General features: G+C 41.4%; 1 protein-coding gene across 1 annotated transcript in view; it reads left to right on the top strand.

Annotated features, from left to right (window-relative positions):
• The window catches only part of celf5 (CUGBP Elav-like family member 5), a 175,352-nt gene that overhangs the window by 14,263 nt on the left and 141,592 nt on the right, over positions 1-19,497 (top strand). The window contains exon 2 of the mRNA XM_022759418.1: positions 2,322-2,404. Within this exon, the coding sequence (XP_022615139.1) occupies positions 2,322-2,404 (83 nt within the window). The remainder of the gene's footprint in view (positions 1-2,321; positions 2,405-19,497) is intronic.

Genomic DNA, 19,497 nt, shown 5'->3' with positions numbered 1-19,497 from the left:
TCTTCTCTCTGGAGCTGAAATCAGTGTGTGAGATCAGGCTGTTTTAGGTTTCTATCAGATGATGCAGAGGATCATCTCCTCACAGTGGGAAGGCTTCCCCCACTGCTGTGTCAGCAGGCTCCGATTACAGTGGCTTTTTGTTGTGTTTCAAACAATTTCATCATGCCCCGCCCCCCCCCCCCCCCCCACACACACACACACACAATTTTGCACTTGGTATGCAATGCAGCAGTAGCAATTTGTACGTGTTTGGATTCCTATTATGGAGTTGTTAAAGCTTTTTCGCCTGTGGCCTGCAAATTCTTATTAAGCCATACATTAAAGAGCACAGAATCACATTTAAATGGAGTTCATGTTTCTCTTTTGTTTGCCAGTGTTGTGTTTGTTATTAATTTATTCTCAATGCCCAGTGCATTGCACATTAACAAATAAATCGTGTTTGTGATTGTAATGCAAAATGCTTGTTTCTTATTCAGAGATGGGGCCAGCATTTGTCAAGTAAACCAACAACAACAAGCCCAGAGAGAGAGAGTAAAAGGGAGAAAAACAACCACCAAAATGGAGCCATTCCCTCCTATTACCCTCACCCATTTGAGAAACAAACAAACAAACAAACCCAAAACAACAATGGCATTTCCACAGTCTTAGTATTTCATTACAAGCTGACGCAGAAAATAGAAGGGGAATTAGACAGCAGTGTGAGTGATTGAGTGATTTGCTTGGTGGCCATTGGAAATCATTAGGTTAGGGGTGCTGGGACAAGGGAGGCTATGGGGAGGGCTGTGTCTTGACACCAGTACTACAGTCAGCCACTTCAAAGGTCATGACCTTGTACAGACTCCATCACTGTCTGTCTTTCTTACTCTGAAAAGCAAGGCAGGATTGACCAGGGACTGTCCAAATCAGGAGGAAGAGATTCATGAGAGTCATGAGATTCATAAGAGTGGTCAAATACTAGTTGTATGTAAATGTGCAGATGTGAAAGCATTTACAAACGTGTGCAGACACTTTAGGTTTAGAGCAGCAAGGCAAAACAGGTTACAGGTCAATCAATGGATCAATGAGTGACAAGGCAATTTAACCAGCTTTTTCATGCAGTCTTGCAGAGGTTACAGTGGTGACATATCTAAAGTGCAGGGGTTATTGAAATTGCGAAAAAGATACACACGTGCACACACATGCTCATGACAAAAATGGATGGTGAATGTTTCTGTGGGTAAAAGTGATCTCACAAGAAAGAAGGAAAACGGATATGAATATTGTCCATGAAAAGACACTTAATACATCACCAACCACTGAATACATGTGGCTGTTGAAATGAGATCCAAAATGCAGTGGCTGCTAATAAACCATCTTCAGAGTGGCAGAAATATGATGCATGGTAACCCATATGAACCTCATTAATAGAACACAAGCAAATCTATTTATTCAGACAGTCAGGGGGAAAATGATTGCCTCAATACTCCATCTGGTTTCTCTCCATCTCTCGTCCTCGCTGTCTTCTCTTCTCTTCTCTTCTCTTCTCTTCTCTTCTCTTCTCTTCTCTTCTCTTCTCTTCTCTTCTCCAGTGAATTTGATGGATGTGTGTGTGTGTGTGTATGTGTGCATGCATGGAGGCATACTTGTATCTTGCAGTAATGCAGTCACCCTGGAGAGTTTTAACATTTTAACACTACGTCCTGTCTTCTTCTCTGTGAATACCTCCCTCCTTCCTCCATCGCTACACTGATCTCATCCACCCCCCACCCCCACCCAATACTCTCCTGTAGTCCTGTTTCTTTTGTTCCTCCCTTCCGCTCTTGTCACAACCATTCAGGGTGGGGATGCTGGCCAGGCCAGGCTGCTAGGAGCTTTGGACAGGACATACTGGGGATGGGGAGGCTGGACAGGCCTGGCAGTTCATCCAAAGAATTCTCTGCTCATCTCCTCCTTTTATGTTGTGGTGTTATTTTTTGCTCCTCTCCCCATGCCACCATAGAAAACTGTCCATATGTAGCCTGGTATATTGCACGCTTGCCTGTTTTCATTAACTTGCTCAGATTTTTTCCAAGAAATATTTGCAAGGAGTTTTGTGTTTTCAGTAATTTGTGAGGCCCTCTATACATATCTGGTTTCTTCATGTTTTTAATTGCTCAGTAATTGCCCAGTTACTTTGTAGTAATTTTCATTTCTGTCCCAATATTCATTGTTGATATTTCTCTTAAATCTCTCACGATGTTGTGATGTTTTTAAATGTTTTATATGTTACTTATGTTTGTTTAATCCTCATTTTAATGTATCTGATTCTTATGAGATTTATATGTTGTTTACCTCTATTGCAGGTTGTGCATTCCTCACCTACTGCGCCCGAGAGTCGGCCATCAAAGCCCAGAATGCCCTCCATGAACAGAAAACACTGCCAGGGGTAAGAGTCTGTCTCTCTCTCTTTCACTGTTTCTTTCTCTCCCCCTCCTCTTCTCACTCTCTCTTTTTTTCTCTATGGTGGTCAGCCGTGCCATCTGCACCCGGCTGCACACCAGCCGGCATTCTCCTTGTATAGTCCCAGAGATGAAAAACACTTTGGAAAGCAATTCAATCAATAGCTCAGTCTTTTGAAGGCCTGGTTTCAACTTTTCCATGTGCCTGTCCTCTAGGGGATATTGCCAGCATTGATCCGACCCACTCTGCCTCATACTTTTGAAGCAATAGCATAGAATGACAGTTTTTTGGGGGCAATGCTCTGCATTTCCGGATAAGTTGATGTCAGCAGAAAATATATCAAACAGAGTTTAGATTCATTCATTTAATTTGATAAAGAGAAAACCACTCTATTGCTCTTTCATTTGTGCTTATTGAGGTATTATTCACCTACATTTATATTTATGTCATTTGTTTTATGTCTGTGTATTTGTGTGAATGTACACCTCTGTGCAAAGGTGTGTCTGTATGAGATCCTATTAGTGTCAAGACAATGACAGAGGGAAAGGAACAGAGTGGGTAGAAGTGGCTCCCTATAGAGGCAGCATGGCTTAACATGGTCAGACCAAGTCCGCACCAGGGAGAAACATCAGTAAAGATTAACTCACCCACCACCCCTCACCCATAAGACTCCCTCTGATGGAGGACAAAGAGCTGAGAAACCCAGCCCACATGTTTCATATTAAACATGCAAATACAACTACCACCAACTCCGAACATTTTTCTGGTGGCTTTCTTGAGAAACAAGTTGTTTCGTTTATCCTGCAAATTAGCCAAGCATGAGGCTGGAGGACATTATTCTCCTCTTTTTCCTCTGCATTTGAATAATAAGATGGAAGACAGAGGGAGAGGAAAAAAGTTATTGCACATAATGCCAGAGGATGTGTTCATGAGAGGATAGGAATGTGTTAAAAAAACAAGGATTTGATTTGTTTTTATGTTTTTGTGTGTGGTCTGGCTTTCTAGTAAGTTTCTCTCTCATGTCTCATAGTCTTTAATATAACTGCTGAATGTATAGATTAGGGGCATGAGGGCACAGACACAGACGATTACTAGTCTCATGCTCTTTCCTGCTCCCCCTCATAGCTCCCCCTCCTTTTCTTAGTGTGTTCTGAGTGAAGAGCAGATCTTCAAACCATCTGGACTCTTGACGGGTTTAACAATCATCCGAATGGAGGACTATAAGTAGCATCACTTAATGTTTATAGAAAAAAATAACATTTAATGATTGTAAAGCCCTGATGCATAGAGTATGTACAGAATGAATAAATGCAGCCTTGTGGCATGTTGCATTTTTCCACACATGCCCTCTGAAAGCTTCTTCATTCGTGTGTGCACATGCACACACATCCAGTGATTCTGAAAGTTGCCGTGTTATCACTCGTGAGAAATAAAACCCTTTTCTTGTACCTTTCAGTCCTGCTTTAGCCCTCCTGCTGACTTCCCCTCTACCCCACCCAGTCCTGTCCACCCCACTTCCGCCTGTCTCCCCTCTCTCCCACTGCTCCACTGCCGCTGCTCTTCCTGAGACAGAGCGTGTCATAGAAATGTAACAGGCAGACATTGATGGGTGTCAGGCCTCACAGACGAGGCTGCTCTGCTGTTCCCTTCCCTTCAACTTCACTCACACACGCAAACACCATTGGTTCAAGGAAACGCTGGCAGCGTGTGCTGTAATACTTAAACCCCACATATCACAAGCAGGTACAATATTAGCTTCACCTAATCACTGTAGTCTGCTGGCTTCCCTAAACACCTTGTAGACCTTTTTTACATGCTGATGGAGCAACTGCTGAAGAAGGATTTATAAATAAAAATGGTCAGTTTTAGGAAGCATAATTTTCAGCAATATAACTTAGAAAATACATGCTGCATTGTGTGTTTTTGTGTTTGACTGCCTCCCATTGCTTACCCTGTCCTTCTCTCTTGGGCCTCCCTGCTCCTAAATCTTTTGCGATATGACCCCTGTTGCCTCACTGCTTGATGGTAACTAGATATGCCAGTTGTTTGTTTGCAGAATCCTGCTTGATATGCAGTTTGCCAGGGGCTATGGTGTAATTAATGTAAACTATGAATTCTCCAGAGATGAGTTATGAGTTTTTAATGTCTGCGTTTTGTCATTAACCCCTGCATTGCTGCTCTCTGGCAGGGGGCTTTGACGGGCGCAGCTACTCATCAATATATGTTATTTAAAATTTTTGAGTCTGAATTAATGTTAAACCACCAAAATCCTTCTGGACTTCACTTGTTGTAAATAACTAGAACCATGTTTGAAAATTGTACCATCTAACAAGCTCGGCTCTTTACTGAACTCCAAGCACAAACAAAACAAGCCCCCACCCCTCATACACACATGGCTGCATACACATGGACACCATCATGCACACACTCATTACCACACACATAGAAACACACTTGAATTTTATGAGATGAGTATTTCTGAGTAAGTCTCCAGCTGGAGCGCCCACGTTCACACCCTGCCTCTGCTGTGATGTCCTTGGGCAAAGCATTGAACCCCTGACGACTACCTTGTTAAGGCGGACAAGAGAAAATGACTAAATTTTAACTGGTAATATTTCAGTCCTGGTTGATTTGGCATTACCTGTGGTTACTGGTGGTAATGGCAAGTACAGCAGAGCCTAGAAATTACAGTTGAACTGGCCCCGAGGGCAGCAAACATGTTACTTTATCAGATATTCAGAGAAAGACGAACAGCTTATGCATCTGCTTTGTGCAAAACGTGGGTTGATAAAATTCATGTTTTAATATATTGAAGAACACAGTCTACTATGTAATCTGTCCTTTTACTACTGAACTCATGATTGGATGTTGTTGGCTTTTGATGTGTCCATCACTTCTAGTACGTGTATGGATCATCTCCTTTGGTTTGCTCGTGTGTGTGTACTTTGAATTCTGTGCAGGAAACAATACTTGACCAAAACAATAAAATCTACTTTATACTGCAGAGAGGTATAAAATTCTATAAAGCTATAAAATTCCAAAACATTGAATTTATATTGTCAAAGAAATTCTGGCTGTAAGTTTTATTAAAAATGTGGTTTGATATATTAAAATCTTAAGGATTATAACTTCAAGGATTTTTTTTATAATTACAGTCTTTGTGATGAATCCAGTGATTGTTATGGATACTAATATGTCTGCATGAACTTGGATGCTAGCATGGAGACACTGTTTGCTACACACACAACCCAGTGTCCTCTTATTATTAGAAAGAAGTGCCGGTGTTCTTGGATGTTATTATCCGTGTCCCCCTGTTACACATTAGCTGCTGAAGGGAACAGTATGGCCTAATGGAAGTGTACTGGACTGGAATATAGATTCCTGTGGTGAAGTGTGATGGGAGCCTTGGGGACACGAGTGCCTGACATAAGTTTGGCCACTGAATAGGAGAAGCTCTGACAGTTTACCAGGTGTGCGTTGCTTGGCTCTATTAGCTGTGTGTATTTGTGCGTGTGTGGTAAGCTGGCTTTGCATTGCAGCCAGCCCTATGTACATACAGATAGCAGTGCATAAAGGTGGGAAGAAAAACATGTGCACATGGCAGCGTGCCGTGATCACACACCGCCCACGACAGTGAGGCTTGAATATATTATTTGTGTGCTGTTTCGTGCTTGTTTGCTGCTGATGGAGATGCACTACTTTTTATGTTACATAACCATATGAGTGCTTTTGTGTATGTGAATATGCTTGTGTGTGTTAACTTTAAAACCCGAGCGTCAGTCTTTTTCTCTCACCAAGTAAAATCTTAGCGTCCCTTGATGACTTGGACACTAAAATGTTTTCCTGACGATCCCTTTATGACGTACTTATTCTTTTTGAAAAACGTACAACAGAAACAGGCCGACAGTTAAGGCCCATGGTGGCTGTTTCTACAGCAGTTGGTGAGTGTGCTTTTGTCACAGCTCTCTACACAAGTCCGCAGGAGATTTACTCCACCCAGCTCAGCATCATGACAAAATCCTGCATCCTTCACACTATCCACCCAACCATCCCCCTCCCTCAATCCTCAACCCCCCCTCCTCAAACTCTCTGTCCTCTCACTGCCACTCCTCAAATCCAGCAGATCCAAGAAAATCTCAGTTGCTGCAGCAAGTCTATTCGCCGTAGCATAGAAAAACATGCCACCCTCCCCTTTTTGTCATGCTAGCATTGTGTACAACAGTGATTGTCTTGGAGAGGCATTGGTGGAAATGTGTTTGCTGCATGCATTTACTCCTAGTATTAGTACAGCTCGACCTGGGGGGAGTGTAAGAGGCTGGCAGTGATTCAGGAGGCAGGTTTATGGAAATAGCACCCGCATTAAAAACCCAATGAGAGCAGGGAGAAGATTATGCTCTGGCACACACATGTGGGCTCCTGCAATGTCAACACTCTAAGTAGATCCCCTCCCTCTCAATTGCCTCCGTCTCCCTCTGTCTCCATTTCTGTCTCTCTCGCTCTCTCACTCTTGCGCTGTGGCCTTTGCTACACACATACCTGCTGTGTGAGTGCACGTAGCTGCTTGTGTGTTTGTATGCATGTGCATGCATGTGTTTGCGAGGATTTGTAAGTGTAGTTGTGTGCATGTGCCAGTGCACAGCTCAGCCATAATAAGATGTATGAGGAGCGAGAAGCAGTGCCTGGCTGTGTTGTGGAGAGTTGCCGACCTTGTGCTGTGGAAATGAGGCTGGCATGCCACGGCGCCGTTCCTCGACACGCCGTAAAACGCCCAGCCTTTCTCCATTGGGTTTTGTGCACAAACACATGCACACAAACACGTACACAGATGCAAACAAAACATATACACTCATACTTTTGAGTGCGTGCATGCTTACCCACCTGTTTATCAACTACAGCCAAGCTTTCCTGTGTGCCGGCCGAGCTGCCGCAAAGGCTGAATAATTCAATGCTACACTCTGTGAAGGTTGGCGGTGTGTGAGAGTAGTGTACTGTATGATTATGTGTGTGTGTACTGTATGTGCCTGTGTTGTGGGGGCGGGAGTGGAGCGGAGAGGACCGGTCAGCATGAAGCCAATCGTTGCTGGCAGGATCGGAGGCCTTGTAGTCAGGGAGAGGGGACTCGTTAGAATTTAGCCTATGGGTAGCACAAATGTGTGTGTGTGTGTGTGTGTGTGTGTGTGTTGTCAGGAAGAAGATCATAGTGGAGTGGAAGTTGAAACAGGCATGATCAAGGTCTTTTTTCTTTTTTAAAAAATATTTTTTTCTGCTGTATGAATTATACAGAGAAATGTGTTGTGAATTTAACATTTGAGTTTAAAGTAAAATGGTGTTGCATCTTTGCTGCCCAACCTATTATACTATGTTATTCCTTTTTCATATTAGCCTTGGGTGCTCAGATGTTTTATTTGGGTTTCACTCTTTTAAGATCTCTGTGCCTCTGTGATGAACAAACACATATGTAAGGACCCAGATGTCTTTTAGAACATTTCAACACCCTCCGTTGGTGGGAGTTTTCTCTTAGGAAAAATACCACCAACTGACCTCAGCACTACAATAAGTTCAATGGCTGCAGCTGATCTCAGAAGCTACAAAAGTTTGCCTCTGATCTCTATGTTTTATAACCTTTGTTGATACACTGAGATGAGAAAAAAAGGGCTTTGTAGATCCTGGTACTCAAATGGTTTTATATCTGTAGCCTGGCCTTTCTCTGAACTTATTACCCAAGTCAAATCACACTGATGAATTGAAAGAGCAGTGGTGTCATAAAAAGTCTGGAGCTGTTGCGAGTAGAAATTTTTTTATTATGATTTCTACATATTATAGGTTGCTACAGGTATTACTACAGTGCCAGCACCAGTATTTAAGCATAACAAAACTAGTTTTCTCTTATAGTTTGTGTGTGTCTGTTTGTTTGTGTGTGTGTGTGTGTGTGTGTGTGTGTGTGTCTGATGTAATGGCATATTGGTATAATGTACACACAGTAAAGAAATGCTGTACTAGAGTGCTCCTAAGGGAACTGAATCCCCATACCCTTAGAACGTACACACGCACACACACACACACACACACACACACACACACACACACACACACACACACACACACACAAATATACACACCCGTTAAGCAGAGGGGCTAGAAATAGACTGAAACACACAGGGTAACTGTTAGAGCCATCACGATGTTGCTTGTTTTCCACCTTCTGTCTCTCTCTGTCCCGCTGTTGCTTCTATGGTACCCCTTTAAAACACACACACATGCACCTCTCCTTTGTTCGGCTCGTTTTTCTGTGTGGTAGATTAGCCACATATTTAGAGAAGCCTTCTTCTCCCCAGGGGATTGGCTTCCAAGGGTATTTGGAAAAAAGAGCAGGATCTGCACTCTGCACCTTTGGAGAATAAACAACATCCACTGAAACAATGAAAATGTGTTTCATCATGAAATTTCATTTCATTTCATACATATTATACATACAAATTTACTATATTCATATGCAAAAATATCCACTGCCATTACAGGAGAAGTCGTCTACCAAAATTTCAAAGGTTGAAGAGCTCGCTTTGAGTTAGAGATGACCGTATTTTGACCCCAACTGTGACATTAGCACTGACGACATTACAATGCTGCTCCCCCTCCCACTGCTCAGGGTATCTCGCTAACCGACTCTTGGGGGGAGACATTGCTTGAAATACCAAAATAATCCAGTGCACACCCCGCCCATTAAGCCACTTCACAGTGAGAAGTGTGCTATTTTTTCTGAGGTACAGGTTAGCAAAAAAGCTGAATTATTAATGTTTTTGATATTTTTAGCCTGTTTAACCTATTTCTGGTTGTGGCTGGAGACTGCTCGCCCGCCTGTCTGTGAGATTCAATCATGTGACACGGCTGTGATCTGGGTTATAGAGCTGTGTAATGGGGAAAACTGTGTAAGTGTGTAGGTAGGCTTCTTTTTGACTTTGATTGTCATTGCCTGTATACCAGACTAACAGTTCAGGTGATCTAATGTCAGCTTGGCACTGTGAAGCATCACCTGTACCAGTGGGGCCGAAGCAGATGAGTCTGGTTTTATTCCAGCCCGGCGGACATGGCTGTGCAGAGGCCCAGATACCGACTGACAATCCATCTGTGGGTCCCTGTACAGACTTGTACAGGTGTGCCACTGCCCGCAGACACAAAGAGAAAGAGTGGGAGTGAGCGGTGGGGTGCGCACATGGATGATAAACTATGGCCCTGAATATAGGCGTGTGTAAGTGTCTTTGTGTTAGTGTGTGTCCTTGTGTGTATGTTAAAAGAAAGTGGAGAAAAAATTTGCTTACAAAAACTGGATATCCAAATAGACAAGACATCAGTTTAGGATGTACAGGCAAGTGTAGCTGAGAACATGTCACTTTACTCAGTAATAAAGGACACACTTAAAACGCATCACCCAATGTGGCTAATCGGAGCTGACATCTCACTGGCTGGACCATGTGCCTTTGGGAGAGAGAGGGGGATGAGTAAGGATTGTGTGAGAGATTAGAGGGGGATGAAGTGACAGAATAGTTGAAATATTGAGAAAAGAGGAAAGGAGGGAGAGGGTGGCACAGGGTCATGTTGACAGCCTGAAGTTATACCTTCACAGTTAAAACAACCCTTCCCTTGTCTGTGTGTGTGTGTGTGTGTGTGTGTGTGTGTGTGTGTCTGTGTGTCTGTGTGTCTGTGTGTCTGTGTGTCTGTGTGTATACACACACAGCATGTGCTGTATATCTGTGCTCGATTGAAATGGCACACTTGTGTGGTGGAACCAGAGGGAGCTCATTTGTAAGGCAGATCTAGCCGTGCTTTGGTGTAGTGTCCACAGAGAGGGTTAGGGGACTGCACAGCATGACAGCCAACATTTGTCAGCAAAAATCAGGACTAATGAAATACAGTACACATGGCTGGAGGGCAAGGAGAGGAGTGTGACTGACAGGAGGCATGAGTGGAAACAGCCCGTGGTAGCCCTCCATCATGGCTACCAACATATCAGCAAGGCAAACTGATTTGTTTTAAACCCCAGCCCTCTTCCCATTCCAGATAAGGGCAGCAGCATGAGGCATAGGGTAGAGGAGAGGAACAGTGTGTGAGGGTCCCTGGGGGTAATGACACGGAATACAAGTGTATGGGGAGTGCTAGTGATGGGCCTGCTCATGTGGAAGTGGCTATTTGCATTGCAGAGCAGGGCTGACAGTAGAGCTCACTCAGAGAGCCAGTGTCAGGGTGATCGCTAGCGGTGAAATCTTCTCTCGTCTGCCCCGCAGACACTGGATATAGCTGAACTAGCACCGGCAAGATCAAACATATTGGCACATTGAACACTTCTTTGTGTTAGGATTCTGCAAGTGGTGTTTTTCATTTTCGTCAAACTTAGATTTTACCTGACACTTCATTTAAGTGGTTCTGTTGTGTCCATCATGGGAACCTTAAAGCCTTTCATATAGAAAATTACAATAAGATGGATGACTTCAGAATAGCTGGGAATATAAGTTTTATAGTTATTGCCAAAAGCTATAGTCTGTGGCCTCTAAACTTTTTCAGTCTCAGCCGCAATAAGAGACAGCTTTTAATAATTCAAAGTAACAGTATACTAGATGTCTTCCAGGAAGCAAGCTCGCATATAGGTGAAACACTAAATTCCCTTCCACCCCTCACTCCCACCACAACTCCACAACCATGGCAGGGCTGAGTCCTATACTTGTGCTGGGCTTGTAGGGACACACACATCACTGAGTTGTGTTGTTGTTCGCAACAGAGTTTTAATGCACTGTGCCGAGCTTTGTATTTATGTGTGTATATGTCCGTGTATGAGTGTGCAGAAAACAGAGACTGGATGGTCGTTCACTCTTGTCGTGGCTCCCTGCACAGCGGTGCCACACATGCATACAGGTATGTGTGGCACATTTTGGAGGATGCAGTTTAGAGTCATGCTGCTCTGCGGGGTTCGCCAAGTGTGCATCCTTTTAATGTGCTTTCTGAAAGTTCTCAGACAGAAGGTGGTTCTGTGAAGTCAGCTTGGAGATAGAAAAGAGAAAATGGAAAAGATGAAGATATGTGGATTAGAGAGAGAGAGACAGGAGAAAGAGTAGGGATGGGTCAAAAAGAAGACGATGACACTGAAATGAAAAATAAGAGGAAAGATATTTGAATCACTGAGTTGTGAAGATTAAGAAATGAGATGGAGGGAGTGCGATAGAGGGAAATAGAGAGTGGGAGGTACTGATGGAGGGCCTCACTGCCTGATCAGGACTGGTGGTTTTAACCTGTACTGTATGAATCAGGAGAAAAGCAGCACAGCTGTGGTCTTTCTTTCGTTGAGTCCCATGATGAAATCCAAAGGCGTCCAGTGTGGTGCTCACTCACTGAATATCCACTTGCCTCATAGGATATACATATATATATATAGTATATATATATGTGTGTATATATATATATATAAAAGCCAGAAAAGCAGACAGGAGAATTAAAATAAACAAAATATTTAAAGACCAGAGCAATCATCCAGCTTTGATCCCTGCACATCCCCTGGATAATCCATGTTTTTCATATGGAACCATAGCCCATTGTTTGCTCCGTTTTGTCAATATCTTAATATATGATATTGACGGGGACCATAAAACCTCTTGCAGCAATTCTCTCAATAAAGCACACACCCAAAGCACTTACTCCTGTGCCTCTGTTTTTATCCTTGTGTACTAAATTTATGACAGAGTATTTACTCACCAAGTAACTGTGGTAACTTGGGAATCAGTCTTGCCCTACAATATGCCTCAGCAGAATGGGTATATAAAAGTTGTCATTATAATGCTGGTATGCTCAATTACACTGTTTGTGTGTATAATGATAAAAAGTAGTGGTCTTAGTGTACAGTAACAACATACAAGTGGCTGTATAAGTTTATTAAAATATGTATATCTGTGATGAATGGAAAATATATGCTTTACATTGTTACATTCCCAATTTTATGAAACATATTTTATTGACTGCCTGTCTGGTAGATCTTTCAATGGCAAAAGCCAAATTTGAGATGATTTTCTTTTACACTTTTGTCAGTGTATCTCAATCAGCTGCGCTGGCTTCTGAAGAGCAGTCTGTGAATAAAATGTATGTGAATTTTGATCCAGACAAAAATGTGCAGTTTTAAACTTGTTTCTGTTTCCTCTACAATTGCATTGCAGGACAGATGGGTTGTACCATAGTCCACAGCATATTGATATCCACCCACTGATAATTATAAATCATGAGAAAACAGTAGCTTTTCGTGCCACTTCTTGTCGTCTAAAAAAATCCTCAAAGTTAGGAAATCAGGGAAATATATTTGAAATATGAGGAAATGGGTACTTCATTTTCTAATTTAGTTTGCTTTAATAAGGGAGTGCCAGGCTTGCTCAAATTACCTACTGGGAAATAAGTGTTTACACACGTCTGCAGTTTGATTGTTTGATTGTGCACAGCTGTTGCAGGAGATGAAGCTCAGCCTGAATATAAATGGCAATACCTCGGATTTTTAGAGGTGAATGATCTTGAACTTGCCCTGTTGTCATTTTATTTCTAGCTCCTTTTTATGAAAAAACATACTCCTCTTTGCTGTTTGTTTTATGGCATTCAGTATATTAAATGTCTCTCTAAATCGGTTTGTATATTTTAATAGTTATGCAAGATTTTACATGAATATGAGTCCATGGAACATGCTCTCTGACAGACATGCATAAGGATGCACATGTGTCTAAGTGTTTCTATGAGGTATGCTAAAGCTGTCTCTCATCATCATCACAAAACATCAGTAATGGGACTCTGCTATGGCAGCGAGGGCTGCCACACTGCTTAAATGAGTGTGTACACACACACACACACACACACACACACACACATAAATGTAGACTGAAGCAAAGATGTGCGCAGGCACAATCCATTAGGCGCCGGGGTAGAGGAGGAGACAGCACATTTATTTACAGAGTTTATTTTACCTGTTTTTCTTGATTCATTATTTATGAATCTATCAATCTGTATGACACTACAGCAGCATATAGAGTTTGGCTGCTTTCCCACCTATTCTGCCATCTGCCAGTTTCTATGTGTCTGTCTGCCTATCTGGCCTTACAAGGCCTCTTCTTTGCCCATCAAACTCTTTCTCCCTCCTTTCTCACTTTCTTTCACTTTATTCTGCCTCTCATCTCTTTCTATCGTACATCTTTGTCATCAGACTAGTTCCTTCTATTCTTTGATCTTTTATTCCGTCTCTAAAACATTTTAAATTATGATGATGACTTGCAAATTTATCTCAGATTAATTTGATGGGTTCAGCTTGTACCCATGGGTGTGCTTTTACTGCAGTGTTATTAATATATTCCTGAAAGACTACTCTTCAGTGCCCCTCTTTCAAGATTGGAAAAGGACAGAGCATGGTGTCCAACCCACTTCTTCATCTACTCTTCCATTGCTACGGTTCTAACTAGCTCCTCCCTAGTCTTCTCTTGTACTACAATTTGACAGGCTTAAAGCTACTATCTGGGTTTTTTGACCACTATTGGTGCTCTAAAGCAAAGGTTTGATGAGAAGTCTCCTTGGTATTTGTATTAGATGTTCTAAAATGACGTGCATAAGGTTACACATGCCATGCTATGAGTATGAGGGTGACATAACACACATTTCTGTTGCCTGTTGAGGGCGCTAAAAGTTGGGGTTGTTAATGGAATATTAGTGTGCAAATAAAAAAGGAGAAGACGCAGTGAACAGTGAAGGTTTTAGTGAAGGCTTTGCAAGTGCTTCATGAAGTAGTAAATGCATTCAGTGTTTGTCAGACCTTAAATATACATAATCTGTTGGTGAAAAATGCTGTACATAAAGCAAACCAGAATTGTGAACATTTAAAGCTCTATAGGGGACTGTTAACTAACTTTACACTGGATGAATGGGAAGTCATCGGTGGGGCAGTGAAAGTCTGTCATGTCCACTTACACATCTAAAAGCACTTAGGCTGTGTCTGCTGTATGAGCAGGATCTGATAATGCCAGATTTATTATAGTGTCGGTACATAGTAAGAGCCCTGTGGGTATAGGCTGGCCAGCTATCGTTGCACTGCCAGAGTATATTTCAGGTTGTGGCAAAGAAGAGAAAATAAAAGCCTTTTCTTTCTCTCTCTTCCACTCTCTCTTTCACTTCTTTTTCTCTTGCACTTTCTTTCTCTGTCATCACTGCTATCTTTTGCAGCCCTGCCCCCTTTATTGAAGATGCTTGATAGTGGTCTGGCTATAGCTTACAGAAATAGGACATACAGTAATAAAGGCAGAAGAGATGGCAGGTTATCTAAAGATCAGCATAGAGCGCAGCTAAAGAGAAAATAAGAAATTACAAATATCAAAAAATGTCAGCTCACCTTAGACCTGCCCTATCAAAAGACAGGATCACTGAGCTGTAAATCCTGGTTTATTTTTTTTGGAGCAAAATAGGCAGAAAGATCTATTCCCTCTTGCAATAAATGAAAACAATGACATGTTGCCTGGATGAATGGGTGAATGGAGCAATGATGGTTGAGTGTGTGTTTGACAGCAGGATGTGGGTCTGTCGGTCAGACACAGTGATATCTTGCCATGTCAGATATGTTTCTACAGGTGTAGATTGTGCTGGCAGATCAGCAAGGTATTATTTTGAAATTAGGGAATAAGATCGAACTGCTCAACAACACACCTACAAACATGTTTTTTTTTTTTTTCTTTTTTTTTCAATTTTTCTTTTATTTCTTTTTCCAGAGTGGCAGCACACAGAGCTTGTAAGACAAATCCTTTCTAATAGGAAGCCTCTAGGGTTGCAGAGGAACGTGGTCGATACAGAGAAGACACAAAGGGCTTTGATGATGGCCTATCTCTCTGCCTCCATCCAAATGAAAAGGCAAGAGAGGGGCCCACAGGGACAGAGCCGGGCTAAGTTTCTATTAACACTATCTACATAACACCTAAGATGTCCCTGTGTTTGATGTGACAGTGTCCAGATTAACTCACATTAGGGAGAACAACAAAGCCCTGGGTGCTGCATCCGCTCTTATTGCTTGGAAGACAGGAAGAGACAGGACTGAGTCAGAAACAAGGGCATTCAAAAACACCAATTTAAACATCTAAATAGTACAAAGTACGTTGATAGTTTTTCCTGTGTTTCACGTGTTGTCAAAACATCGTGGTAGCCACTGATATAATGTCCCTGAATGCATTTGTTCTTACTTTTAAAAAATGATTACTTTTTGAATAAAACAAGATCCTGTATTGTGGCTGCAGTCTCACTCACAAAAGCCCACAGTGAATGATGCACACAGGAATCATCACCAAAGGCATAAACTGTTCCTGAGATTTAAGACAACACAATCATTTAAATATCCCCCCTCTGGTGATTTCAAATTGTGCATTTTTCTACAGTAAGCACCAATTATTCACCAGTCACCATTTGCAGCTATCACACTGTTGTGAAACAAATTATGTGTTGCATGTGTATTTGACACTCTAAGTGTCAGTGTTTGGTTTGATTTCTTCTTACAGAGAGGTGGATGGGATCTCTTAGTGTCACTTCATCAATTCAGAATGAACCAAATGGAGGTCCTTAAGTATTTTAAGTATGTGCATCCTCAATGATGGGTGGACAGAGGTTATTAGAAGGTTTTTTTTGTACGTGTGCATGTTGACGTGATGTCCTGGTGTGACATATTGGAGACAAAGGGCGATCTTCAAAAATGCTCAACCTTTTTATCTTACTGAAGAACAGACATATAAATGAAAGTTTATTGGTTTTTTAAATGTGATTTTGATTGAACTGAAAGAAATATGTTTGGGTTGGCATCCATTCTTAAAGTGTCACTAGAGTTTTGTGTGTTTACACTGAAGTTGCATTACTGACTTTGGGTTCATGAGCATGTCTGGTGATTAGCGCCGCCTGAGAATTCAATAATATATTTATTGGCAGGTTTTGTATTATAGTAATGTCATAAATTAACATTTTATCATTTACAACATTCTGTTGTCTAATTAAATTGTGACTAAATTGTTTGTAATACATGACAGTGGCACACAGGTAGCTGGGTTTTGTGTTCAGTTTTATCATCTAGCACAGTGTATATTGGCCATAGCTGAATAAACAGTAACTATAAAAAAAATCTTAATGATACTGTTATAATTAAATTTAACTATATTGTTTAGCTCTTTACATACATCATCCTTGAAACGGTTTGACTCCACTTCAGTTCCATATAGTAATGGTTGAACCTGAGACATTTAGTAAAGTAAACAGACTTTTATAATGTGTAATTGGGTTTTTGTGTCCTTGTGTATTTTTTGTATATGTGTGCTCATGCAAAGTAGTGTTTGTGTGGAGCTACCACAAAGGCATATTCAACCCTTTGTGGTACCTGTCTCTAGGGCTTTGTGTGTCCTGTGAGTCTCTGAGCCTGCAGAGTTAAACCTTAAGGCTCTTGGCCCTCAGATTGAGAACCATTGGTACAGACTAAATCAAATTAACATCATTTGTTTGACTGTTGATTACAGTGGTTAGGTTATTTAGGATTGCAATGGGTTACAGGATGACGGCAGTTTCACTCTCCTGTTGAGAAACTGTGGAAATGGCTTCTCCCCTTGAGCCAAAATGGGCTCTAATGCATTTCCTCTTCCCTTTGATGTTGACTATAAATATGAATGGACTGGGGGCTGTGGTTATTATTGTATAGAAATCTTTTCAGAATTGTTTGTGGATGTTTACGGAGAGGAACACTGACAACAGGGGAACACTGAGTATCAAGAGATTTGATTTCATAAAATCATAGGCTTCAATTTTCTTAAATCTCATTGAAATCTATTAAAACAAAGCTATTAGAAAATTAATTATATCATCAATGGCGGAATATTCTCATTGTTCCTCTCAAAATATTGTGAGATAAATGTATCCTACAAAACCAGGCTACGTGTTGTGGGAATGTGAGTACTGCTCAGAGTAAGAAGAAATGATAAGAGATACGGCTGTCTTAATATTGCAGATCTGTGTTGAAGTGAAGCATCGCATCTTGAGCTTTCACCAGCCCACACGCTCCCACGTCAAGCCCATATATTTAGCAGGGGGAGAAGCTTTTTTCTTCTCCATGCGCTGTGGTGCGAGAGGTGCATGGGGGTTCTGAAATGTTTGTCTTTGTTCTCCTGGCAGAGTTTTCTGTGTGTGGGTGTTCACAGTTTCTAGGAGCACCTCGGGAATTCATTTCAACAGATGGAGGTTTTAACTGGAGTGCTGGCTTCCAAAATCAGGCCTATATGCTTTTGTAGCCTGCTATTTTAATTTGTTTGTTTGCTTGTTTGTTTGTTTGCTTATGTGTTGTTTTGCAGCATGATAATCACAGGGTGTGCAGACGATGGTGGAGTTGCAATTATTGCCATGTAGCTATAGGTTTAAGCTCCTAATCAAATATCTGTGGCATCTGACACCATGTTTTATGGTTGGTGCTATCTTTTTGGTCTATAAAGTTATATTTAGTAGCTTATATTATGACACAAACAGTGAATCGTTTTTACCACAATGTAATGTTACATTTGAGGATCCGCTGGATCAAGAAAGTACTGAACTTGGCTGCCTGTGGTGCTGTCCGTGGTGCTGAAATGGCCAGTAGCATAGGCACCAATTCTTCTACATGTGAAGTTGTTTCTCTTTAGTGTGAATTATATGAACTTAGCTCGTTTTCACCTTCTGATCTACATCTGGCCTATAGCAGTAGTAATAGAGAGGCACAATGCATAGTAGCAGTGCAGTAGTTCAATACATGTGACCTGAATGAAATATGTGTGTTTTCAGCCATAGAACATTCGCCATGAAAATGCACATAAAAGAAAATATTTTTTGCAAGGCAAAACAATTCTTACCACCTCAGGGCAAAACTGCAGCGTGTTATGACACCCATCTAGTCGACTGCTTTCCGTCTTTTGTCTAAAACACATTTCTTATTCGATTTGACAGCCTCAGAAAAGAGTAATTGCTTTTCTGACCTGTAATTTTAGCTCAGCCTTTGTATAAACCAAAATGCATACCTTTTGATTTATGTCTTTTGTCATGCTGCCGAACTCCTTTGAATTACTTGAACCCATGTGGGCCTGGCTGTAACGGTATTTTTTAGCACTCCCTGAGCTGTTGAGGGATTAAACGCTTTGGATTAAACATTTTTGTCCACGTTGTAATTTTTGTTGTGTTTTATTTTGTTAGATTAATGAATGGTTGCTATGATAAATTTGCATTATACGAACTTTCTGAATACAGTCAATCACAGTGGATATGCTATTGTATATGTTTATCCTTTATGTCTTTACGTTTAGGAAAGGCTCTTAGGCTCTTTCTAATTGCAGATTCCTATCTTCTGTTCTTTATCCTTCTTCTCTGTGTTTCTTGTTTTTCTTTCTAACCCTTTTTCTCACCTTTTCTTCCTCCCTCTGTGTCTTCCTCTCTTCTTACCTCTTTTCTACATATTTCCATCGCTGTGTCTCAAAGCCATTTTTCTCCTCACTCAGCGGTGGTGGCACTCTTCTCGGGATCGTGGGTGCTAGAGCGCCGCAGGCTTCCCTGGAGCCAGAATGTAGCCTACAAACACTCTGTCTAAGACCAGACAGGACTCCTTTGTATTAGTCCTGCTTAAATAAAGTACAGCCATCCAATATGTGGATTCTGTATCAATGGGCGGTGGACAAAGGATCTGTCATCCAATATAGGCTAAGGTAGCAGTCTGCAGTATACTATTTTGTCTAAAATATTTATTTGATAAAACTTGTCGATCTAAAATCAAATTCCTCTAATTAGCATGCCCCTCATAATGCAGTGTCTAATTCAATCTAAATGTGTAGCACAGAGTGTTTTTAAAATGTACTGTGTAAAATGTGTAGCCCAGACAGTTTAGAAACCAAACAAATAGGTCACTGTTATGGTAATGTCCTATAAATAGGTGTGTGTGTGTGCGCGTGTGTGTGTGCGGGCAAGGGTGTTGCTGTGACTGTGTGTCTGTGTCAGGGATGTTCCATCTAATTTTAGGCTCTTGGGACAAGAGAGCAGCGAGGAGAT

Source organism: Seriola dumerili, unplaced genomic scaffold, assembly GCF_002260705.1.
Source record: "Seriola dumerili isolate Sdu_G_001 unplaced genomic scaffold, Sdu_1.0 BDQW01000322.1, whole genome shotgun sequence".
NCBI lineage: Eukaryota > Metazoa > Chordata > Actinopteri > Carangiformes > Carangidae > Seriola > Seriola dumerili.
This window is presented reverse-complemented; position numbering and strand designations above follow the sequence as displayed.